General features: G+C 34.3%; 2 protein-coding genes across 2 annotated transcripts in view; both read left to right on the top strand.

Annotated features, from left to right (window-relative positions):
- Positions 1 to 26,491, top strand: part of LOC143724482 (lipoxygenase homology domain-containing protein 1-like) — a 110,325-nt gene that overhangs the window by 19,564 nt on the left and 64,270 nt on the right. The window contains exons 9-14 of the mRNA XM_077217550.1: positions 16,613 to 16,652; positions 18,205 to 18,319; positions 20,214 to 20,294; positions 21,424 to 21,608; positions 23,042 to 23,140; positions 23,828 to 23,976. Of these exons, the coding sequence (XP_077073665.1) occupies positions 16,613 to 16,652; positions 18,205 to 18,319; positions 20,214 to 20,294; positions 21,424 to 21,608; positions 23,042 to 23,140; positions 23,828 to 23,976 (669 nt within the window). The remainder of the gene's footprint in view (positions 1 to 16,612; positions 16,653 to 18,204; positions 18,320 to 20,213; positions 20,295 to 21,423; positions 21,609 to 23,041; positions 23,141 to 23,827; positions 23,977 to 26,491) is intronic.
- On the top strand, positions 6,444 to 9,860 carry ptger4a (prostaglandin E receptor 4 (subtype EP4) a). Its single transcript, XM_077217558.1, has 2 exons — positions 6,444 to 7,320; positions 9,308 to 9,860. The coding sequence occupies exons 1-2, from the start codon at positions 6,529 to 6,531 to the stop codon at positions 9,743 to 9,745; spliced, it is 1,230 nt and encodes a 409-aa protein (XP_077073673.1). The 5' UTR covers positions 6,444 to 6,528; the 3' UTR covers positions 9,746 to 9,860.

The raw sequence follows: 26,491 nt of genomic DNA, 5'->3' as shown, positions 1-26,491 counted from the left end.
CTCAGTTTAAGTCTCTGAATAAAACTGTTTTTCATCCATATTCTCACTAATTTAGACTATATGAGCCAAATTTGTGCTTTAAACAAGAAAAAACAAAACAAATATATGCCAGAAAATAATCTTGTTTTCCACTTGAATTAAGTTTATTTTTCTGACTCCATTGTCAGATATTTGTTCTTGTTTTAAAAACAAACTCACTTCATTTTGGTGCATTTTTCAGTGTTAATATAATCAGTCATTTTGTCATCTTGATTTAATAATGTTTCGATATTTGTGCTGGAAAACAAGACAGAAATACTGAGAAAGAACTTTTTTTTTTTTTGCAGAGTTCGTTTTTCCAATGTTTTTGTTTTATTTTTAAATAGTTTTACAACATACAACAAAACTAAATGGGAAATAATTAAATATAAATAATTAAGCTATTTTTTTTTAATATATTATTTTATTTCAGTTAACATATATTTCATTTCAAGTATCAAAAATGGTTTTAGTTTCAGTTATAACAACAACCCAGAAACAAATATCTGGCAAATCAGAAAAATCAACTTAATTCAAGGACAAATAAGATTATTTTTCTGACCCCATTAGCGTTTTTCTTTTTCTAGTTTTAAGCACAAACTCACTTCATTTTGATTAATTTTTCAGTCCTAATATCTTCATTCTGATTCATTTGTTCAGTCCTAATATCTTCATTTTGATTCATTTTTCAGTCCTAATATCTTCATTTTGATTCATTTGTTCAGTCCTAATATCTTCATTTAGATTCATTTTTCAGTCCTAATATCTTCATTTTGATTCATTTTTCAGTCCTAATATCTTCATTTTGATTCATTTTTCAGTCCTAATATCTTCATTTAGATTCATTTTTCAGTCCTAATATCTTCATTCTGATTCATTTTTCAGTCCTAATATCTTCATTTTGATTCATTTTTCAGTCCTAATATCTTCATTTTGATTCATTTTCAGTCCTAATATCTTCATTTTGATTCATTTTCAGTCCTAATATCTTCATTTAGATTCATTTGTTCAGTCCTAATATCTTCATTTTGATTCATTTGTTCAGTCCTAATATCTTCATTTAGATTCATTTTTCAGTCCTAATATCTTCATTTAGATTCATTCATTTTTCAGTCCTAATATCTTCATTTTGATTCATTTTTCAGTCCTAATATCTTCATTTTGATTCATTTTTCAGTCCTAATATCTTCATTTTGATTCATTTTTCAGTCCTAATATCTACATTTTGATTCATTTTTCAGTCCTAATATCTTCATTCTGATTCATTTTTCAGTCCTAATATCTTCATTTTGATTCATTTTTCAGTCCTAATATCTTCATTTTGATTCATTTTCAGTCCTAATATCTTCATTTTGATTCATTTTCAGTCCTAATATCTTCATTTAGATTCATTTGTTCAGTCCTAATATCTTCATTTTGATTCATTTTTCAGTCCTAATATCTTCATTTTGATTCATTTGTTCAGTCCTAATATCTTCATTTAGATTCATTTTTCAGTCCTAATATCTTCATTTAGATTCATTCATTTTTCAGTCCTAATATCTTCATTTTGATTCATTTTTCAGTCCTAATATCTTCATTTTGATTGATTCATTTTTCAGTCCTAATATCTTCATTTTGATTCATTTGTTCAGTCCTGATATCTTCATTTTGCTGCTTGTTTTTTAATAATGTTCTGATATGTGCGCTGGAGAGCGAGAGGAAGAAGTGTAATCTGTGATCATGTGTCTTCAGGAGCTGAAGGATCGTCTCGTGTCTCAGGATCAGACGGACTCGAGGAGCCTGGAGTCGCTGGTGTCGGATCTGACCCAGGAGACACTGCTGGGCTGTGAGGAAGCGGATCTGGCCCAGTACCGGCAGACGCTGGGTGACTGGGAGGCCGAGAGACACCAGCTCATCCAGAGAGAGAGAGAGACGAAGGAGAAGAACCAGAAGGAGCGTCTGAACAAACAGCGGGTCGGTGCGGCCCAGTGAACCACAGCCATTGTTTCTCATGTTTATTGTCTTTGGTTGGGTGGATTGAGATAAAGATTTGTGTGTTAATATTATTTGGATTATTTTTCAACGGCCGGTAAATCTGAACAGAATAAATAAACGATGAAAATACTCTTATTTAGTCTGTCTTTTCATACTGTACGCACTGAAATAACAGGATTTATGTCTTTATAAGAAGTGTCTTCTGTTCACTAAATCAAATCAAAAATTCATTAAAAACAGTGAAATATTATTCTAATGTAAATCATCTGTTTTCTATGTGAATATATAGTAAAGTGTAATTTATTCCTGTGATCAAAGCTGAATTTTCAGCATCATTACTCCAGTCTTCAGTGTCACATGATCCTTCAGAAATCACTATAATATGATGATTTGATGCTCAAGAAACATTTATGATTATTATCATGTTCATATTTCTGTAGAATCAGTGATACATTTTATTTTTCAGGATTTTTTTAAATTACACTTTACTATATATTCACATAGAAAACAGTTGATTTACATTATAATATTTCACTATTTTACTGTATTTTTATGACATAAATGCAGTTTTAGACACTTATTTCAGCAACATTATTCTGATTATTATTGTCTCTTGTCTCAGCTGTCAGTTCATTCTTCAGTTTTGTGTGTGTGTGTGCGTGTGTGTGTGTGTGTGCGTGCGTGCGTGCGTGCGTGCGTGTGTGTGTGTGTGTGTGTGTGTGTGTGTGTGTGTGTGTGTGTGTGTGTGTGTGTGTGTGTGTGTGTGTGTGTGTGTGTGTGTGTGCGTGCGTGCGTGCGTGCGCGTGTGTGTGCGTGTGTGTGTCGTCTCATGTATTACACACACTGTAATCGATCCGCTTCCAGCTCAAACAATCCGGCGCTTCTGCTGTAATTCTGCACCTTCATGTTTAGTGTTTCTTGATGGCGACGTCGTTCCCTTTCCTGCAAACACACACAATCCCTGCGGACAAAACACATTCTGTTCTGTGGCTTATCAGGAGACTCGGACAAAAGGGCCCGAATCACACATCTGACGCTGTTTCAGGAATTCTTATATTTTTCTAGTGAATTTCGAAGAGATTCTGCTGATGTAATTGGTGGAAAACTCTTTCCTAGTGTAAAACAAGATGCACACTGTATAATGAGTGTGATATCAATCTGTCTTTATATGTGTTTATAGATTTAGGAAGCTTTTTCCTCACACTACGATTTTGCAGAATTGTGATCCTGCAAAACATTACAATATTCCTGTCTCGTTTTACAGCACAAATATCGAAACATTCTTAAATCAAGATACATTTACTGGAGAAGACGCAAAAGGACTGAAGATATAAATAAATGAATCAAAATGAAGTGAGTTTGTGCTTAAAACAAGAACAAATATCTGACAATGGAGTCAGAAAAATAAACTTAATTCAAAGGGAAACGAGTTTAGCAGAAATATGTGAGTTGTCAATCATATTTTGTGGATGAAGTGGGCGGTAATCAGGAGGTTATTATCCCACCAAATTTGATTTGTGAAATTTATGGCGTGTCATATTTAATATAAACCATACGCCATAGGAAGCGGTTTCATGTATCATCTCTTAACTGACAGGTACAAAATGAATCAAATGTATTCTGGGCCTTTTTATCCAGTAATTTCATTAAGATGGAGGACAGAGTGAGCTTTAATTTGATTGGTTCTTGGTATCAAGCGACCGTTTCCTCTGCTCTGTTTAGTTTTTCATGTGAAAATGATTTCTTTGGGCTGTTCCGGCACGTAACCCAAAACTCTGAGAGTGATATGAATCTGAGGCTGATTCGAATCATGTGAAGCTGAAATCTCATTTAGATCCTGATTAAAGCTGTTCCCTCTATATCTGCAACAACTCGGTACATAAACCGCTGTAATTCAGGACTTTCTACTTCAAGTCAGACTTTGAACAAGATTAATGACTATATTTTGGTAAATTTACAATATAAACCTTAAACTGCAAAAACCTGATGTTCTTCCTCAGTGTTTCTGTCTTGTTTTCCAGCACAAATATCTAAACATTCTTAAATCAAGATACATTTACTGGAGAAGAAGCAAAATGACTGAAGATGTTAATTGTTGATTAATAAAATAGTGATCAAAATGCTTAAAACAGGAAGAAAAAAATATCTGCCAATGGTGTTAGAAAAATGTTTCCTCTTTGAATTAAGTTTATTTTTCTGACCAAATTGTCAGATATTTGTTCTTATTTTAAGCATAAACTATTTTAAGCATTATTTTTTTCAGAGAACAAGACTTTTTATATATTTGTACTGGCTGTCAAGTGTTTAAAGTTTTTAATGTAATTAATTACATGATGTGCCGATTAATTAATCGAACCCCAAGCGATCTTTTAAAGTCATTATTGTGTTTAATGCAAAAACATTGAATAGACATTACAAAAAATAGTTTTAGAAATAAATATTTTGATTCAACAAAGAATTTATATTTTTAAAGTCCCCCTGTGTGAAAATCCAGCTTTTAATGTTGCTTATATGTCTATGTGGTGTTTTTAATATGCTTTAAGACAAAGCATGTGTAAATTCATAAGTCGACAGCATTGCTGAGTATTTTCTCCTTAAAACTGCAGTGAACCAAAGACAGTCTCAAAAACACGCTTTGAAATCGCTGGTGTTTCTGACGTCACAAACTACCTTGTAACCAATCAGATCAACGTGTGATCGTCAACCAGTGGATCTCTGAGTGAGTGAGTGAGTGAGTGGAGGCGGGGCTCATTTGCATATTCATAGAACCGCGCATACTAAATGAGGCAAGGGTGTCAAGTTAAATATGTCATTTCAAAGATGAGTTTTAAGGGATAACATTATTGACTACATGGTGATTTTTAAGGTAAAAATGTGGCCATAATGTTTTTTTCAGACGTGGCATTCAGGTTTATTTTACACAGATTGTTTAATGCAGCTCAGAGGTGCATGAATATGAATAGAAAATTAAATGATTCTATAAATATGAAAGGAAAACAACCAGTAGGTGGCGGCAAATCACTGTCTCATTGAGTGAGTCATTGAATCATTCATTCAACCGATTCATTCAGAAACGAAGCGTGTGGCGTCTTAATGAATGAGTCACTGAATCAATGACTCACTCGAGTCGTTAAAAACAGTGGATTCATTCAGTAATGAATCACCGCTGTGTGTTTCTCAGAGACGCTACAGTTCTGATCTGGCTTCGTTTAGAACTACTTTCATTGGCAAAACTGGGCAAAAATATTGTGGACAATATTGTGTCTAAAATTTATAAAATCAATATCACATTTGCAATTGCTTTAGTTTTGACTGAGATATTGAGTCAGACATCAGCAGCTGCCAATCTAAACAGTTTACTTCTGATCTAGACAATACTGAGCTCTCTTTTGTTTAAGGACCATCACTAATATTTAACTGATGTTATCACAAGTAGAGCAAACATGCTCAAATCCTGTTCTCCATCAGATATAAAGATCATATGAATCATAGATGCACTTACAGTATGATCTCAGGCTGCAACATTATATTTAGACAATCATGGAATTCCAAAGAATCCTGGGAATTCCCTATGAAAGCTTTTTTAAAGTCCCCCTGAGTCAATCATTTTATTCTCTAAAACTAATCTTTGATCACCAAAATTACATTTTTAAAGTTTTTCTTTGAAAAAATGTAACTCGACACCCTTGCCTCATTTAGAATGCGCGGTTCTTTAAATATGCAAATGAGCCCCGCCTCCACTCACTCACTCACTCAGAGATCCACTGGTTGACGATCACACGTTGATCTGATTGGATAAAAGGTAGTTTGTGACGTCAGAAACACCAGCGATTTCAAACCGTGTTTTTGAGACTGTCTTTGGTTCACTGCAGTTTTAAGGAGAAAATACTCAGCAATGCTGTCGACTTATGAATTTACACATGCTTTGTCTTAAAGCGTATTAAAAACACCACATAGACATATAAACAACATTAAAAGTTGGATTTTCACGGGGCTCATTTGCATATTCATAGAACCGCGTGTGTATCCTTAAATCAAGCTATTTTAAGACAAAGATTTTTTTCAAGGAAAAAACATTTAAATATGTCATTTTGATGATCAAAGATGAGATTTAAGAGATAGTATTGACTACAGGGAGACTTAAGGTGTTGACTTAATTCATGTTAACAATGTGCCAAAACGTTATAACAAGCGATTTTATGTTAGCAATGTGTTAAACATGCTAGCAACGTACTAATTCATGCTAGCAATGTATTTAAATGTTACAAATGCAAAATATAAAATAATGTTAGACACACTAATGCTATGAAGCTTATAAACATGCGCGTGTGTGTGTGTGTGTGTGTGTGTTTGTGTGTGTGTGTGTGATACTGTATGGGCGGTTCAGTCACTCGTGACTTTATTCCCTCCACAGCAGAACTTACAACTCCTGGAAAATGAGAGCTAGAGAAGTGCTGAGAGTTTAGCAGAATCCCAGTTGAATTACTTCTAAATGTTTCATTTTTACTTCTAATATTTGGATCCCAGCCGAACATGGACGCGCAGAACAGCACCGCGGCGCGCGGGATCGAGCCCAGGATTCCCACCATTCCCGCCATCATGTTCATATTCGGGGTCATCAGTAACATAATCGCCATCATCGTGCTCTGCAAATCCAGAAGAGAGCAGAAGGAGAGCACTTTCTACACACTGGTCTGCGGTCTAGCGGTCACGGATCTTCTAGGAACAATCCTCGCCAGTCCAGTGACCATCGCTACATATGTAAAGGGCGCGTGGCCTGATGGAGACCCGCTGTGCCAGTACTTCGGATTTGTTTTGCTATTCTTCTCCCTGGCAGGGTTGAGCATAATCTGCGCCATGTCCATCGAAAGATACATCGCTATCAACCACGCGTATTTCTACAACGATTACGTGGATAAGAAACTCGCCGGAATTACGCTTCTCGCCATTTACGCATCAAACATCATGTTCTGCGCGCTCCCGAGCGCGGGTTTCGGAGAGGTTAAGATGCAGTATCCTCAAACCTGGTGCTTTATCGACTGGAGGACCAATGTCAGCACGCATGCCGCGTTCTCCTACATGTACGCGGGCTTCAGCTCGCTCCTGATCCTGGTCACGGTGATCTGTAACGTGTTGGTGTGCGGCGCGCTCATCCAGATGCACCGGAGCTTCGTGCGGCGCACGTCTCTCGGCACTGACCCGTTCCGAGCGTCTGATCCCGGCAGGAGAAGCAGCTTCGGCCGCCTGGCAGGCGCGGAGATCCAGATGGTGATTCTCCTCATCGCAACATCTGCTGTCGTGCTCATTTGCTCCATTCCACTCGTTGTAAGCTCTCGGAACACATTGTGTCTGCTATATCTCTCCAATTCTGCCTCAGATATGACCGTATTATCGGCAAAACAAAAACTTTCTCACGATCTGCGTCGTGATTTTCCTTCAGTTTCCAGGTATTCTGGATTGTGCGACTAGAATGAATCAGAGAGGATGATGATAAAGTCTTAAAGGAATATAAATATGCTGAAATAGTGTTGGGTCACGATGTCATCTCACAAAATAAATATTTTGAAATACAGTATTGGTTCAAAACAAGCACTTTCTCACGATCTGCGTCGTGATTTTCCTTCAGTTTCATTTAACTATATAGTCTGACCTCATGACAGTGCGTATCTATAGCACTGATTTTATTTCTCGTGCTATTTATACGCCAAAATAGTTTTTGCGTGCATATGATGCGCACTTTATGGCGTGTAATACTCGCGCACTCCACATCCCTAATCCTAAAGTGCGTATCATATGCACGCAAAAACTATTTTTGGCGTATAAATGGCACGAGAAATAAAATTCGCCCTGTTTTCCAGTTTATTTTGATAATCCACTTTAGACATTTACTATAAGTAACTCTCATTTGAGAATGTTAGGTTATGGTTAGAGAATAAGTTAAGTTGTATAGTACTTAATCTCTCCTATTCTGCTTCCGGCCTCAGATATGACTGTGTTATCGGCAAAACAAGAACTTCCTCACGATCTACGTCGTGATTTTCCTTCAGTTTATTTTTTTAGCATTGTGCTACAGATTAGAATGAATTACAGAGGGTGATGATAAAGTCTTAAAGGAATATAAAAATGCTAAAATAATCTTGGGTCACGATGGGTCACAGCGATGCAGAAGAGGAACCATTTTTGGTTCCCCCAAATAATCTTTCAGTGAACAGTTCTTAAAAGAACCGTTTTTACAGTGTGAAGAACATTTAAAAAATCTAAATAATCCCTTTCCACCATAAAGATGTAATAGTTTTTTCGTGAAACCATTAAGAATAAAGGTTCGTCATTTAAACCTTTTTTCCCTCTTTAGATTCTAAAATATTTTTCACACTAAGAAAAAAATGGTTCTTTTAATAACTGATGACTGAAAGGTTGTTTTTTTTATGGCATCACTGCAATAAATATAGCCTATATATATATACGTCAACATCAGTATTTTGTTTCTTTAGCAATTCTTGTTGGTGGCATTTGAAATGATTACAAATCCCAAAGTAAAGTAAACAGAACCATAATTAGTATATACTTTGTTAGAATTAATAAATGGTACTTGCCATACTAAAGGAACAAAGATCTCCTGTAATGTGTCTGTGTTCAGATTGATGTTCATATTTTCATTTCTAAAGTCAGGCTTTTGACGCAAGGAAAAATACAATGTTGAAAATGAAACCTTTTAATGCTACTTATAATCATAATGTTTTATTCCTTTAGCATTTCAGTAAAAATGGACAAAATTAAAGTCCAGAACATTTCATTATAAAAAAAAAAAACTCCCAAAATTTTGAACATGTTTTATAGAAAAGTACGGGTTAATTGCACATTTGTAAGAATTTCTTATTATTACTAAACTTGATGATCACATTTACTTGCATTGTAACTTTTTTCTGTTTATTAATTTGTCTTTCAGGCCCCACATATTCACATGCAAAATGTTTTAATATGTTTGTCAAATGGACACTGAAAATGTTCAGTTTTAGGTCCAGGCGTTTCTAATCATGATGTTTTATTCCTTGATGCATTTCAGTAAAAATGGGCAAAATAATGTCCAGAACATTTCATTCTAAAAAAAAAAAATCCCAAAATTATGAACATTTAATATGTTTATAGTAAAGTATTTACTTGCACATTTGTAAGAATTTAATTGATGATCACATTTACTGATAACTTTTATCCGTTACCAATTTGTCTTTAAGGCCCCACTGCACTTATTCACATGCAAAATCTTTTAATAATATGTTTGTCAAATGCATACTGAAAATCTTTTTTTTTTTAGGTCCAGGTGTTTCTCAACCAGGTTTACAAGACGCCAGTGGAGAAAAGGCTGGATAGAAACCCAGATCTGCTGGCGATCCGGTTCGCCTCCACAAATCCCATTCTGGATCCCTGGATCTATATCCTCCTGCGTAAAGCTGTGCTCTCCAAGCTCATCGAGAACATCAAGTGTCTCTTCTGCAGGCTTGAGTCTCAGAGACGGCAGGGACAGGGAATGGAGGGAGCGCGTGTGTCCTCAATCTTCTCCAGAGACTCTCCGTTTGCTGTGTCTGGAGAACTCAACGAGCTCACTGAAGCCCCTGACACCTGTCAATCAAACCTCTGTCTGTCTGAAGCTCCTTCTCAATCCTCCCATCGCAACAGTTTAGACAGTCGCTCGAAAGAGCAGAGCTTACAGATGACTATAACCAACGAGACTTTCCAAGAGAAGAGCATTTAACTCTGAAGGACGCTTCTGGTTCTCTGTTCTGATCCAGCGTCAAGAGAAACTAAAACTGACGCTTTAACCTCCCGTTCACTGATTATTTATTTATTTGAGCGAATCTTCACTTTATCAGCTATAAAGTTACTCTTTAAGTCTTTATGAATAAAGGTTTTTTATTGGTTCCATGAAGAACCTTTAACATCCATGGAACCTTTCCATTCCATAAAAGAACTTTATAGTGGAAGATAAAAGTTTCTTTAGATTTATTAATTCTTGATTTAGAATCGTAACCCAAAAATTTTTTTCTGCACGCTTAAAAATAAAGGTTCTTTATTGGCGTTGATGGTTTCATTAAGAACCTCTAACATCCATTTCACTGAATCTGATTATTTATTTATTTGAGCGAACCATCAGTTTATCAGCTATAAAGTTACTTTTTAAGTCTTTATGCTCCTTAAAATAAAGGTTCTTTATCGGCATTGATGGTTCCATGAAGAATCTCTAACATCCAGGGAACATTTCCATTTCATAAAAGATCTTTATAGTGAAAAATAAAAGGTTCTTCAGATTTATCAATGCTTGATATTGAATCGTTCACTGTAAAGTTTTGGGAACCAAAAATGTTTTTGTGCACAAAAAAATCACTCTAAAAAAAATAAATGTTATTTATCGGCATTGATGGTTCCATGAAGAACCTCTAACATGGAACATGGAATCTTTCCGTTGCACTAAAGGTTCTTTATAGTGGAAAAACAGGTTCTTCTGATTATTAACGTTCTTTACAATACACTTAAAAATAAAGGTTCCAAAATATATATATTTTTCTTTTTTTGTGCAGTTGACCATATACAGTAGAAGAACCATTTTTGGTTCCCCAAAGAACCTTTCAGGGATCAGAACCATTTTTTCTTTTTTCGTGACTGAACCATTTTTTTTTTTTGTGGTTCTTCATGGAACCATCGATGCCAATAAACAACCTTTTTTTGTAAAACGTGAAAATTGGTTCTTCCATGGCATTGCTGCAAAAACCCTTCTTTTAGAGGCTTTATTTGTAAGAGTGTAAGGACTGTTTTGATCGGTTTGGACAGTACACACGTGTTTGTTTTTCCAGAAGAGTTCAAATCAGTCACATTAAGATCAACAACAGTCGAGCCCTGCAGGAAATAACCTAGCCGAGATGTTTTCATTAAAACCTTTCCAGTTTCTCTTTGCGTCCTGCTTCCCAAACAGCGGATAAATAAATACGTTTGTCCAGGGGCCTATACCATGAAGCCGGTTTAGGTCGCTAGCCAGCTATGTTTCAGTTTAGTTTGCGTCAACCCTGGGTTTAAGGCACCATGAAAGTGGATTGGCTTTTAGCAGTGTTCATCGCCATAGTAACTTACGCTACACGGCTAACCTGGTCCGGGTCAGGTTATGTTCTAGGTGAGAGGTTGCAAACCGAACTTGGACCAATCAGCTGTGAGCAAAGTGTCACATGACTGATGCGATACATTCACTCCACCTGTTTCTACTCCAAATTAAAGGTCACTACATAGCAAATGATTTTTACAGACAAAATCGTCTGGTTTTTAGTGATGCATATTTAGAATAATACATTTGTATGATTTAGATATTATTTATGTAATTATTATACCCTTTATCACACATGTACAATTTTAGTTCATCAATTATTATTACGCAGTTTAAATGAATAAATATATAAAGGTAATATAAATACGCTTTAGCATCAATAGATGAAGCTATAAAATGACTACATGTGAGTTTAAATGTTCAACTCTCTCTATACCTTTATCAGCTGTATAAAATAACTTCACAACTTTTACTTGCACTGATATACAGTAGCGAGACTTTTTCTTCTAGTTGTCCTCTTTCATAGACAGCTGTTTTCTTCTTGCTGTGTAAATTTGTTTACATTCTTACTATTTTAATACTTTTATTTAATAAGTGAATTTCGCTGCTTCTCTCGCGAGAAATTAATCTCAGTTTCACTCTTTCTCAGCGTGTGATTGGCTGTTCGCTACTGATGTCACACTTAAACTCCTAAACTCAGGATCAAAGCCTGGGTTGACAGAGAAAGTTGATGATCAGCATCATGTGACCAACAAAGCCTGGTTGGATTGGTTTGGTTTTGTCAACTCTAAACTAATCCTGTAACCCTGAGTTTGTTCCACTACCATCATGGTACAGGCCTCAGGTGTGAGACGCTTCATCACCTGATCATAAACAGATCCCAGACAACAAACCTGTCCGAAGGTTCCCAATGTTCTCGACACATTAATAATGCACAGTTTTAAAAAGAAAAGTTTCTTTGTTGTGTGAATCTAATGAATTCATTCCATTCCATCAGTTTGCAAACATTAACGGAATGTTACTTTTGAATGTAACATTCTAACATTCTGAAATAAATAGTAACATTTAAATGGAATGTAACTTTTCAATGTAACATTCCGAAGCAAATAGTAACATTTATACAATAAGGAAATGTTACTTTTGATTGTCATTTAAACATTCTTAAACTAGTAGTAACTTTAAAAAAAAATGTTAGGCGAATGTCCAACTAAAATGTTTCAGATCATTTTTTATTAACTTAGAGAATCTTGCCAGAAAGTTCTCAGAACGTTCCCTGTTCGCTGGGAAAATCCTTCCAGAAATATCTTAGGGAAATAGAAGCATGAAATGTTTTGTTAAAAAGATCCCAGAATCATCAGTGAATGAAAAGATTCCTCTGAGAAAGTTGCGGAAGGTTTTGATTTGTAAAGCAGCTTTATGATTTATTGTTTCTGGTGATGATGTTTGTTCATGACAGGCCCTTTTTCCACTCAGTCTCATCGTTGTTTTAGGCTCAGACTATTAGATAACAGAGAAGACTTCTAATCGAACGTGATTGAGTTCAGTGTGAGAATCAGCAGACGCCTGCCACACACACACACACACACACACACACACACACACACACACACACACACACGGTGCTTCAGGCCAGGAATCTGACAACCTCCGTGTCCTTCTGATCCTTTAATAAACATTTTTTACACTCAGGATACGGATGTCGTTTGCAGGCTTCATAACCCGTGAGATGAAACTGTTCCCATGAAATGTTTGCTAATTATACTTAATCTTTGTTTACAATCACACAGACCAAAACAAATATGACCGCTGCTCTGTCCGGCTCTCCTGTAATATACAGTAGATACAGTATTGATTACATGAGATTCCAAGGTTTTTCCCAAAAGAGGGTTTTTCATGTTTTTCATGTTTTTCAACCATATGATGCCGATAAAGAAGCTTTATTTTAAAGAGTTTAGTCCAGATCTGCTATTGAACGGCTTTGGCCTTTCTGGTGACATCTGAACTGATCACAAATCAGAAAGTAAAGAAAAACAATAACCATAATCAACATATATTTTGTTAGATTTGATAAATGGTATTTTTTTCTTTTTTAAAGTTGCACTATGTAACTTTTTGTTCAAGATTTAAAAGAATGTAAATAATGATTAAATACATAATCAATTCTTCCAAAGCGTGTTTTTGTCTTAGCCTAGATGTTTTATTGAACAGATAAACTCATATATCAGAGTTGATTATGGTTGTTGCGCTGCATGTTTTATTAATGGGTAAAGATAAAGTCTTCAGCTAGTCAGCTTGAGAAACTGTTATATCTCTTATACATATTAGTGAATGTTTTATGAGCAGCAGGATAATAATTTCTCTCTTTATATGTTTTTGATGCAATTGAACTATACAAATATAATGTTGAAATTAATTGAAGTCATACCTAAGCATTAGGGTTTTTTTTTTTTTTTTTTTTTGTCAGTAAAAACGGACAAAATTAGTGTCCAAAACATCTACAACATTTCATGAATAAATAAATAAGCAAATGATTAAAATAGGTTTTCTGTTTTTCACCTTTATAAAAAGTTTATCCATATAATGATTCTGATACTGTGTTTGATTTTAGATTTTAAAGAGTCTCTGTTTATATTATTATCCTGATGGATTAATAAATAATCACGAGTGTAAATGGGAAAAGTTGTTCCCATCAAGAGGATCTTTTCTTTAATGTTGCAGAAGAAGATTAATGTACAAGAGAACCAAAGCCAGAGTTATTGCGCTTCACATTAATAGTTTGTAAGAAATGAAAGTCCAATCTATCTTGAGCTTTGACAGTTTTACCTGTACGAGTGTCTCCATCATCTGGCCGCAAACCAGCATTGCTAGAATACATTCAATAATTAAAACTTTCTGCTTTGAAAAAAAGTGTTTTTTTATTGTTTTTATTTATTTATTTTTTGTTTTTCTGTTTTAAATCTTTATTTGAGTGTGCTGCACTCGAGCATACACTGAGAAACTCTTTATTTCTGCTGCCTTTATTTGTAGAGACAGGAAGTGATGTCATGAGCAGAGGGGAAACACACATCAGTAAGTATTATGATATTATCAGTAATTCTGATGAATTCTGTGATGCGCAGATAAGATCAACTTTTAATGATCTTCAAGCTGATTTCCTCACGACTTCAGCTCTTTATTTCCATTTTGTTCATTTTCTTAGTGTTGTGTAAATATAAGTTGGTAAAGCTAATCTGAGTTTGAGTATTATTTACTACCATTAATATAGTATTACTGTATTTATTAATATTTTTAATTCGTTTTTATTTTTCTGTTTTCATATTATTTTTAGTGTAAAGTTTAGTAATGTTGTTGTTGTTGTTGTTGTGTGTGTGTGTGTGTGTGTGTGTGTGTGTGTGTGTGTGTGTGTGTGTGTGTGTGTGTGTGTGCGTGCGTGCGTGCGTGCGTGCGTGCGTGCGTGCGTGCGTGCGTGCGTGCGTGCGTGTGTGTGTGTGTGTGTGTGTGTGTGTGTGTTTTACGGTTTTAGTATTTTTTACTTTAGCTTCAGTTCTAAACTAAACATAAATTAGAAATGTGGCCTTTAAGTAAAATAAAATAACTTATTATCAGTTTATTTAAATATAAACAATATAATTTTTTTGAAAATTTGCAGTGTTAGTAAAGTTTTAATGTTTGAGTCTTATTTTAGTGTAAATATGGCATTTATTAATATTTTGAATTATTTAATGTTTTCTGTTTTCACTTTAATTTCAGTAATTTTGTTGAGTTTAAAAAACAAAAGTCCATTTAGTTTCTATAATTTTCTTAAATTTCAGTTTCAATTTAGTTATTTTCAGCTTATTCAACTTTAAACTTAAATTAGAAACGGGGGCTTGGCAAACTAAAATGAAATGTTTTTGAATATTGTTACATGTGCAACACTTTACAATAAGGTTCATTAGTTAACATTAGTTAACTACCTTAGTTAACCTGAACTAAGAATGAACAATACTTATACAGCATTTATTAACCTTGGTTATAATATTAATTATTAATATTAATTTCAACATTTATTAATACATTATCAAAATCAAAGGTTGTATTTGTTAACTGTAAAGTAACATGAACAAACAATGAACAGCTGGATTTTTATTAACTAACATTAACAAAGATTAATAAAAACTGTAACAAATGTATTGTTCATGTTAGTTATTTGCAAAGGCATTAAGATAAGATGAGACTGTATAGTGCAAAAAACATGTATTATCTTCTGTAGAGCTGCTTTACAGATGAACTTCACACTGTTATTGAACAGCACTGAATCAACATTGAACTCCTTTACAGCAGAATTGAATTTCTCATATTTGATGATATTTGCATTATTGAATCTGTTTATTGCTTTGTAATTTTATTTTGACCATTTTTTCTGACTTTCATGGTTCTCCTTTGTTTTGCTAAAAGCATATAATAGCCTAACTATAATGTGAGAACTCGCTTCATAATTGATATTTCAGTTTATTGTCATATCAGCATCACCGGCTATTTCACGGCAGTACAACATAATGAACACAAACTTAGAAAAAAACATCACCTAATGTGAACTAATGAACCTTATTAAACCTTATGAACTAATGAACCTTAGTAAACCTTATGAACTAATGAACCTTATTGTAAAGTGTTACCGTGAGCTGTAGTCAATGACTGAGCAGTTCTCCTGTTTGAGTGACAGCTCATGTTTGATGGTTTACTCTCCCCTCAGTCACATGATGATGTTGTGTGTCATGTTTAATGAGGTCGACTGTCATCAAAGAAAGGGAAAAGCCCATCGACTGGAGATCTTCACCTGGCAGATCCACCGATCATCACAGGTCACACTCGTCCTCTTTCACAGTCAACAGTTAAAGTTACACCGTAGTAAATAAATTAAAGATGCCCTCGAAGCAGAAAAAAACACGACAGGCACAAGAAACCGAAGAAGAGGGGGAGAACGATGACGGAGAGGAGAAGAAATCAAAGTCGAGAAGGAAAGGTAAGATCAGCGCTCCAGATTGTGTCACTAAGAAGAAACAGAAAGACACTGAGGACACAGAGTCGGTCAGCGATGCATCCGAGCTGAGGAAGAGCCACAAAGGGCCGGAAAAGAAGAAGAAGAAGAAGAAGAAGACGAAGAAGAAAAGCTCTAAATCAAAGGATGAGGAGGTGAAGAGCAGCAGTGAGGAAGATGAAGATGAACACGAGTCGAAGAACAAACACAAGAACCTTCCGGATGTCGTTCAAGTGACCAAGAAGAGCCCTGTGGAGAGCATCATGGGATCCAAAGACAAGAAGTCCAAAGATGAGGGGGGGAAGAAGAAGAAGAAGAAAGAAGAAACGGACCCAGAAGAGGAGGAGGAGGACGACGACTCCCAGAAGAAGAAGAAGAAGAAGAAGAGCAAGAAAGGAACGGGTGAGAGCGACGACGAGGGCAAGAAGGGAAAAGGCAAGAAGAAGAAATCCAAAAACGTTGATTATGTCGAGATCTATGAGAACGAACTGAGGAACTATGAGCCTGAAAAAGTGGAGAACTATGAGGACGAGTACCACAAGAAAAAAGGTTAGACACGTCAAACATTATTAAACATCGTGTTTTCTGTTCGTAACAGAGCAATGTGCTGTTCAACTAATGAAAAGATATGTTCTGACATTCCCATTAAGTTTGAAATGTTTTAATGTGTGAAGAATTATCAAATGGAATGTTTCCATCGCGTTCACATAACCAAGAAAACCATTTTAAACATTTGAACTGAATGGGAATACTGGAAAACGTTATTTTGTTAGCTAGGGAGATTTCAATGATATTTTGACCACTGAATACGCTAATATTGCACTCCTTATATTCCTGTGATTCATATTCTGTAGGGATACACGATATATCGGCCAATATAAGTTCACTTTTGATTATTATCGTCCTGATAAGAAAATGTGGCTGATATATTAAAGCTGATAAATAATGTATTATTTCCTTTAGCTGAGACTCTTCAAATGCTCGCTGTTCAACATGATGATTTTGAATTGCTTGAAATATGTTTGGAATCACTTCAAAGAAGGAAAATACAGTAAAATGCAACATGTACCGTCATGTATCGTCATATAGGCTAGGCTACATAAGATTATAATGAGAACATTATAATTGTGTGTTTGGGACATGGCTTTTAATGGTGAGACTTTTGTTTTTGTAATCAGGCTTTCAAAAATTAATTAAAAATTTGGATTTAGGTTTATCAGCCAATATATATATCGGTTAGGGGCTTTCAAATATAAAGATTTATCGGTTATCGGTATCGCTCAAAATTTGGATTTAGATTTATCGGCCAATAAATCGGTCATCAGCTTTCAAATATAAAGATTTATCAGTATAGACCAAAATTTGGATTTAGATTTATCGGCCAATATAACGGTTATCGACTTTCAAATATAAAGATTTATCGGTTATCGGTATCGGGCAAAAATTGGATTTAGATTTATCGGCCAATATATCGGTTATCAGCTTTCAAATATAAAGATTTATCGGTTATCGGTATCGGCCAAAAATTGGATTTAGATTTATCGGCCAATATATCGGTTATCGACTTTCAAATATAAAGATTTATTGGTATCGGCCAAAATTTGGATTTAGATTTATCGGCCAAAATATCGGTTATCAGCTTTCAAATATAAAGATTTATCGGTTATCGGTATCGGCCAAAAATTGGATTTAGATTTATCGGCCAATATATCGGTTATCAGCTTTCAAATATAAAGATTTATCGGTTATCGGTATCGGCCAAAATTTGGATCTAGATTTATTGGCCAATATATCGGTTATCGACTTTCAAATATAAAGATTTATCGGTATCGGGCAAAATTTGGATTTCGATTTATTGGCCATTATATCGGTTATCGGCCTTCAAATATAAAGATTTATATGTATCGGCCAAAATCTTTACATTGGTGCATCCCTAGTTTAATATGGGTTATCGTGGCTTGACTGTATCATGGCTTGATTTGACCGTAGTCATTGTTCATCAGGGCGTTTCACACTGTTATTCACTCAAGTGTGAATATCCTCCTCATTAATAATGCACTGGATCTATTACTCATTCTTTCTGTGCTCAATCGAATGACAGTGTATGAGGTGGTGACCATCACTGGAGACGTTAATGGAGCAGGTACAGACGCCAATGTGTTTGTCACGCTGTTCGGGGAATATGGCATCACTCCCAAACTGCACCTGGCCAGCAAGTGAGTCAACGTTACTGACCTGAAACTTGATTCATAATCATCTCTGTTAATAATAAATGAAATGCCTGGTAGCCGCAGCCTCGTTGTTTGCTGTTGTATTTAAAGTTATTTTTTCTGATGAAATGTAACACCGTCACTCTGTCTTTCCCTGAATCCACAGCACAGAGAAGAGGTATTTGAGTCGCTGCTGTTGTGACCTTTACTCTGAACTTGTGCACATGATATTCTAGAACCTTTCATCAAGGACCAATATTTCCGATTCAACAGCAGAAAAGGCTTTTCAGGAGGTTTATTGCTCCTCATAATGAAGGGCTACAATATGCATGTGCTGTACATCAACACTATGATGGACTCGTGTGGATCAGATTGTGGAAATGTATAGCATTGTGCTGTAGAGACCAAACACCACAGCACTTTACTATTCTGTTTCCAGACACACATCATTCAAACTGATAATCTAGCTTGACTCACACTGCAAATATGATGTTCTTACTCTGTATTTTTGCCTTGTTTTACAGTGCAAATATCTAAACATTCTTAAATCAAGATACACATTTACTTGAGAAGCAATAAGTCTTGTTTTCGGAACAATGTATCAAAAATTGGTGCTTTATTTTTGACTAAAACATTTAGATTTTTTAGAATTTTTTACTTCATCAGAATGGCACAAGACTTGGTAAAGGTTTTGGCACTTGCTGTGTGAATGCACAAAAAAATAATGGACATGATTTGAAAAGGTTAATGGTCCTGAAAACAATATTAACACTTGTGCTCCTCGTGGCCAAAAATGAATTTCGAATTTCCGAATTTCCTCTAGTGGAAGCGTTTGGAACTGCAGCCGAAACACAATATCACTGAAAGCTCTTTTTTTGAGATATCAACCTAAAATTTGGAACAACTTAATGGCTTTGATTTTCTCACAGTTTTGGAGTAAAACTTGTTTCAGAAAATATATATTTCCAAAGCATTCAATATTTATGACAGTTTAAGTTGGAATTTTTTGTTTTCAGTTCTATGCTCAAAAAGTAAATACATAGATTATAACTACTGCACAAATATAATCTATAAAATTCCCTGAAAATACAAAATATTAAATAAAAAACATTATCGAACTAAAAAATAGTACATTCATTTAATTTAAATAATAATAGTAACAAATTGCCCATTTTTGACCGCCACACGAAGAGCAACAGAGGGTTTAAAAAGAAGAAACATCTGCCAATGGGGTCAGAAATATAATCTTGTTTTCCCTTTGAATTAAGATTTTTCTGACTCCATTGCCAGATCTTTTTTCTTGTTTTAAGCACAAACTCACTTCCCTTTTGATACATTTTTCAGTCTTATCATCATTTTGCTTCTCCAGTAAACGTATCTTGATTTAATAATGTTTAGATATAATACAAAAATACTAAGCGCAACAATTTTTTTTGCAGTTTATGTCACATGAAATCAAATTAGCCAAAGCTCATTTACTGAATATGTGTGTTTACAATATGTCCCATCAGCAAATACATGATATATTGGGTGCTAGATATCATATATTTTCTGAAATGTATCGTGACTCGGTAAGTTTACTAAGGACATTTAATATATGAAGCATTTGTGACTTTCAAACACTGTTTTTACACTGTGTGCATTTATTCAGTGCACAACCACTTGATGCTCATGATGGATAAGATTGTTATTCTTCAGTAATTTAGATTTACACCATTGTATCATAAAACATTATTAGTGTATTATTATGGTTTCATATTAACACCTTATTGACATTCATATTATTACATTCATATTGACCTGAATATTGTGATTGTTTAAAGGGATTCAGGGTTTGATTTTGTCTTTAGCTTCAAGAAATGAAATGTTTGGTTATTGTTTGCATTGATATTTATTACAGGAATCGAACTGCTTTTGAAAAAAACAAAACGGATGTCTTCCGGATAAAAACACACAATGTCGGCCCTTTGAAGAAAATTAGGTAAGTTGATCAATTTTACTGTAATTTGAGGTCAGCAATAACTGAATTTATTATTGAGGATAAATATTAATTCAATAATTGTAATAATAAAAATTAAATGCATGCATTTTTAAACAAAATTCCTGTTTTGTACGCTACTTGTCAAAGGTTTGGACAGACTTCAGGATATTAATTTCTCATGATCTTAAAATCCTTTGATCTAAAGCCGTCTGATTAAATACTTGAAATTAATGTTGTAGTTAAATATGAATTGTGCCTTCACTGCAAAAGTGACTTTCTTCTTCAGTTTTCCAGCACAAATATCTAAACATTCTTAAATCAAGATACATTTACTTGAGAAGCAAAATGACTGAAGATATGAGTCTTAATTAATGAAGTGAGTTTGTGCTTAAAACAAGAACAAATTTCTGCAAATAGAGTCAGAAACATATTTTTAATTCAAAGGGGAAACCAAGATTATTTTTCTGACTCTATTGTCAGATATTTGTTCTTGTTTTAAGCACAAATTCTCTTCATTTTGATGCATTTTCTCATTAAACAAGACTTAATATTAGGGATGCACGATATATCGGCCACCATATTGGTATCAGCCGATATATGTTCATTTTTAATGTTATCGGCCAAATATCGTAATATTTGGCTGATATATTAAAGCTGATAAATAATGTATTATTCCCTTCAGCTGAGATGCTTCAGATGCGCACTGTTCAACATGATGGTTTTGAATTGCTTGGAATATGATTGAAATCACTTCAAAAAAGTAAAAGAAAGTTCAGTGCAGCACAAATCTGTCATATCGGCCACATAAAATAATAATGAGAACATTATAATTGTGTGCTTATGGCTTTTAATGGTGAGACTTTTGTTTTTGTAATCAGGCTCTCAAAAATGATTAAAAAAAATTTGGATTTAGATTTATTCGGCCAATATATCGGTTATCGGCTTTCAAATATAAGGAATTATCGGTTATCGGTATCAGCCAAAAATGTCATATCGGTGGATCCCTGCCTAATATCTTCAGTCATTTTGCTTCTTCTCCAGTAAATGTATCTTGATTTATTTGTACTGGAAAAAGTAAGAATATAAGAACACAGTTAAAGGAGTAAGGACTTTCTGTGCTGTTATTCAGGATTGAACATGATAACACGGGCCTGAACGCCAGCTGGTATCTGGACCGGGTCGTGGTCACGGACATGAACCGGCCACATTTACGCTTCTACTTCGCCTGTAACAACTGGCTGAGCCGAGCCGAGGGCGACGGGCTGTTTGTGCGAGATCTTCTAGGCAGCCCCGACCCCATGGACATGCCCAAATGTGAGACAAGACCTCTTATATCACACATTAGGTTATCTTTATGTTCAAACTACCTCAAATCTTTACAAAACCAAACAACAGGAACAGAACAACCTAGAATAGAGATGACGACAGACAAGGAACAGACTAATGCCCCGTTTACACGAAGGGAAGACGCAGATATTTCCCTGCGGTTTGGCCTCTCATTTACACGAAAAACCCGTTTTTATCACAGAAAACCATTATTTCTAAAAACTCCTGCCAAAGTGGTGATTTCTGATAACGCCGGTTATGTGTTGCCGTGACAACTGGGAGAAAGGGGTTTTAGGTTCTCAAACGTCACATTATGCGCCACAAAATGCTTAACGTCATGTGACCCCCGAGTTTGGCATAGTTATGACGGCGCTCGACCGCGTATTTATGCGGGTTGATGTGTTAAATGACAACTTTTTTGAAAACGACGTTGTGTGCAAGATGTTATTATTGGAAGATATTCGTTTCTCTAAATGCCCGGCTATGTGTTCATGTGGCCTGAAACACACACTGCAAAAAATGCTTTTCTAACTTAGTATTTTTGTCTTGTTTCCAGTCCAGATATCAAAAAATTCTTAAATCAAGATGCATATACTAGATGAGTAAAATGACATGAGATATTATGTCCTTTATTATTCAAAATGTGAGTTGATGCTTAAAAAAAGCAAAATGATCTGCCAATGGGGTCAGAAAAATAATGTTAATTCAAACAGAAACAAGATTATATTTCTAACCCTATTGGCAGATAATTTAGCTTGTTTTTAGCGAAAACTCACTTCATTTTTATTTATTTACCCAGAAAACAAGACTTAATGTCTTATGTCATTTTTCTACTTTAGTAAATTGGTCTTGATTTAAGAAATGTTTGATATTTGGACTGGAAACAAGACAAAAATACTAAGTTAGGAAAGCATTCTTTTGCAGTTCAGGGCTTAAATACACAGAAGAGATCAGGGAAACGAGACACAGCTGGACAAATGAACTCATAATGACAGTAATTAACAAGACAACAGGAGACAGGGATTAACGAAACATAAACTGGCTGAACACAATCAATGAACACAAACACTAAACGTGACACATCACAATTAAGAGTGATAAAACGCTGTGAAATTAACTCTACACTGCACAAAATACTTTTCTTACTTAGTATTTTTGTCTTGTTTCTAGTCCAAATATCTAACATTTCTTAAATCAAGATGCATTTACTAAAGTAGTAAAATGCCATAAGATATTATGTCTTGTTTTCTGGCAATCAAAATTAAGAGAGTTTCTGCTTAAAAAAAGCAAACTATAGAATTTGTAGATATTTGGACCGGAAACAAGACAATATTAAGTAAGAAAAGCATATTTTGCAGTGCATGTTGTTTCCTCTGATTCAGTGAAATTCATAAAGTGTCTTTATTGTGCTTTTTTTGCAGATAATAAATATGTTGTGAGTGTGTTCACGTCTGATGTGAAAGGCAGCGGGACGGATGCTGATGTTTTCCTCAATATTTTTGGTGAAAATGGAGATACAGGTAAGAGGTCACTGGGATGTAGTTGGTTAAAAAGTGATTCTCAACAGACGTAAACAATATGTAAATAAAGAAATACAAAAGAAAAAAATATTTTTTATATACATTACCAGTTAAAAGTATGTTTCTGAATGAGTCTCTTCTGCTCACCAAAGCTGCATTTATTTAATCAAAAATACAGTAAAATTATGAAATATTTTTACAATGTAAATAATCTGTTTTCTATGTGAATATATAGTAAAGTGTAATTTATTCCTGTGATCAAAGCTGAATTTTCAGCATCATTACTCCAGTCTTCAGTGTCACATGATCCTTCAGAAATCACTATAATATGATGATTTGATCCGCAAGAAACATTTATGATTATTATTAATGTTCATATTTTTGTGGGAACATACATTTTATTTTTCAAGATTCTTTGATGAATAGAAAATAAAAAGATCAGCATTTATTTGAAATAGAATCTTTTGTAACATTATAAATGTCTTTACTGTCACTTTTGATTCATTTAATGCGTCCTTTTTTCATATAACCTTTTTTATTTTATTTTTTAAATCTATACTTGCCTTACTTTTGAATTGTTGTGTCTCATAGTTTCCACAATAATTCCCTTTGTCTATAGAACCTGAAACTTTATCTGTGATGTAATATATCCTGTGCATTATTATCAGATGTTTATATTTCCCGAAGGTGAGAGAAGACTTGACAATGATAAAAACAACTTTGAGAGAGGAACAGAAGACAAGTTCACCATCGAGGCTCCAAATCTGGGCCGAGTGCGGAAGATCACCATCGGACACAACAACAAGGGCTCCTCGGCGGGATGGTTCGCGGACAAGGTCAAATCTCAGTAAAAACATTTCAATATAATACGGCCGTTTGCTGCAATAAACTCGCACAACACATACAAAAATTTGAATATCGTGCAAAAGTTATAATTTTGATGATTATGGTCTACAGCTCATGAAAACCCCAAATTCAAATTCTCAGAAAATTAGAATATTACATAAAATCAATAAAAAAAATGATTTTGCCCTCTGAAAATTATGATCATGCATATGTATATAGTTATATATACTAAATATATTAGTTTCACCTTTGAATTACTGAAATACATGAACTTTTGCACGATATTCAGCCCCAGAGTTTCACCTGTAGGGCTGAGAACTGACTCGAATACCATGATTTGATTCAAATTTTGATTCACAGACACGCAATTTGACACTGATTCCAATTCGACTCAATATCGATTCATTTGAATATACGCTGATAAAAATTATTTTGTGGTGAAGTAAATACTACAGAAAAAAACAATGTAATTTACATGGAAAAGTTAGTTCAGGCAAGAATTAAAAAAACTAAGTAAATTCTATATTAGTGCTCAATTCAAGCGTGTAGAAATGAAAGCGTAAATATCAACTCAATAAAATTAAGTAAAATTACTCAACTTTTCTGATACTTGTGTTCCCATCATGCACTGGGCCTTGAATAAAAAATGAGGTTGATTTTTCACTGTTTTCTAGCTGTGTTTACATTGTTTTATCATTGCGTTTGTTGTCAGGATTAGTAACTAGCCATTCCGTGACATTTGGAGATCAGTTTCTACTCAAAATGACACATTCATACACAAAAACGATCTATCAAATGTTACCGTCATTGTGTATTATCTACCAAATATTGAAGTCTCTGCGTTCACAGCTAAATGTTAGAAATGTAGAAATGGTGTCTCACACAATATTTGTTGCATTAATTACTTAGATGTTATAAAGTAATGCAAATACTAAAAAAGTGTGGTTTAATTCTGTGTTATATTGATTGAGTTAATGTGTTGCATAGGAAACTTAAAGTCTTTAACTAAATAGATATTACTCAACCTTATACTAGCCAAGTTAAAATTACTCATTTCTTTCACTTAACTTAGTTAAGTAGAGTTTACTTAATTCCGTATGTGAAATTTACTTAAAAAATATTTGTGCAAAAACTTTTTGTTCAAAGAAAAATTAAGTAAATTTTACTTATTGGTTTTTTCAGTGTATTTTCAGTGTACAAATGATTACATTTCAATTGCATATAAGACTGTGTTTTAATGACAATTGTTTTTACTATAATTCGTGTTTTGAAATATAACAGATATATTTTCACAACGGATTTATTCAAACACATTAAAAGAACAGGTTAAGTCAAATAAATGAATGTGTAATATAGTGCATATATGTATCAGAACTCCTCTCTAGAGTTATTTTTCTAGCTGACTGTCGAGTTTATGGACACTGATGTCTTTTCTGAGGTAAATGTGAGTTTGAAGCTGTTTTATTGACGTCTTTCCGCGGTTGAAACACTGATTGATGGATTACATGAGACATGATTGATTTCAGGAAGTTGTTCTGTATCTTTCAACATTCCTTCTGATGTTCATGTTTATTTGCTGCTGTAACTAGTAAAGAGGAAGAGATGATCTGTTCTTCTGTCACACGCATTAAAGAGACACAAACACACATTTATTCAGTCAATTCAGTAATAAAACTATGAAAGCTTGTTTCCGCCACAGAATAAAACATTTTAAAATATAATTGCGGCTTTTAATCTAACAATTGCATGTTTTCATCTTTCAATTCAGACTTTTTTTCTGTCAATTGCAAGTTTATATCTCGCAATTCTGACTTTATATCTCGCAATTCTGACTTTATATCTCGCAATTCTGACTTTATATCTTGCATTTCTGACTTTATAACTCGCAAATCTGACTTTATAACTCGTAAATCTGACTTTATAACTCGTAATTCTGACTTTATAACTCACAAATCTGACTTTATAACTCGTAATTCTGACTTTATAACTCGCAAATCTGACTTTATAACTCGCAAATCTGACTTTATAACTCGTAATTCTGACTTTATAACTCGCAAATCTGACTTTATAACTCGCAAATCTGACTTTATAACTCGCAAATCTGACTTTATAACTCGTAATTCTGACTTTATAACTCGCAAATCTGACTTTATAACTCGCAAATCTGACTTTATAACTCGTAAATCTGACTTTATAACTCGCAAATCTGACTTTATAACTCGCAAATCTGACTTTATAACTCGTAATTCTGACTTTATAACTCGTAATTCTGACTTTATAACATGCAATTCTGACTTTATAACACGCAATTCTGACTTTATATCTCGCAATTCTGACTTTATAACTCGTAATTCTGACTTTATAACTCGTAATTCTGACTTTATAACATGCAATTCTGACTTTATAACACGCAATTCTGACTTTATATCTCGCAATTCTGACTTTATATCTCGCAATTCTGACTATATAACTCGTAATTCTGACTTTATAACTCGTAATTCTGAC

Source organism: Siphateles boraxobius, unplaced genomic scaffold, assembly GCF_051911475.1.
Source record: "Siphateles boraxobius isolate OS27281-9 unplaced genomic scaffold, OSU_SipBor_1 74, whole genome shotgun sequence".
Classification (NCBI taxonomy): Eukaryota; Metazoa; Chordata; class Actinopteri; order Cypriniformes; family Leuciscidae; genus Siphateles; species Siphateles boraxobius.
This window is presented reverse-complemented; position numbering and strand designations above follow the sequence as displayed.

Coding starts and splice junctions, on each gene's coding strand:
- ptger4a (XM_077217558.1), top strand. CDS start 6,529: ATGGACGCGCAGAACAGCACCGCGGCGCGCGGGATCGAGCCCAGGATT. Junction 7,321..9,307: donor TTTGCTCCATTCCACTCGTT/GTAAGCTCTCGG, acceptor TTTTTTTTTTAG/GTCCAGGTGTTTCTCAACCA.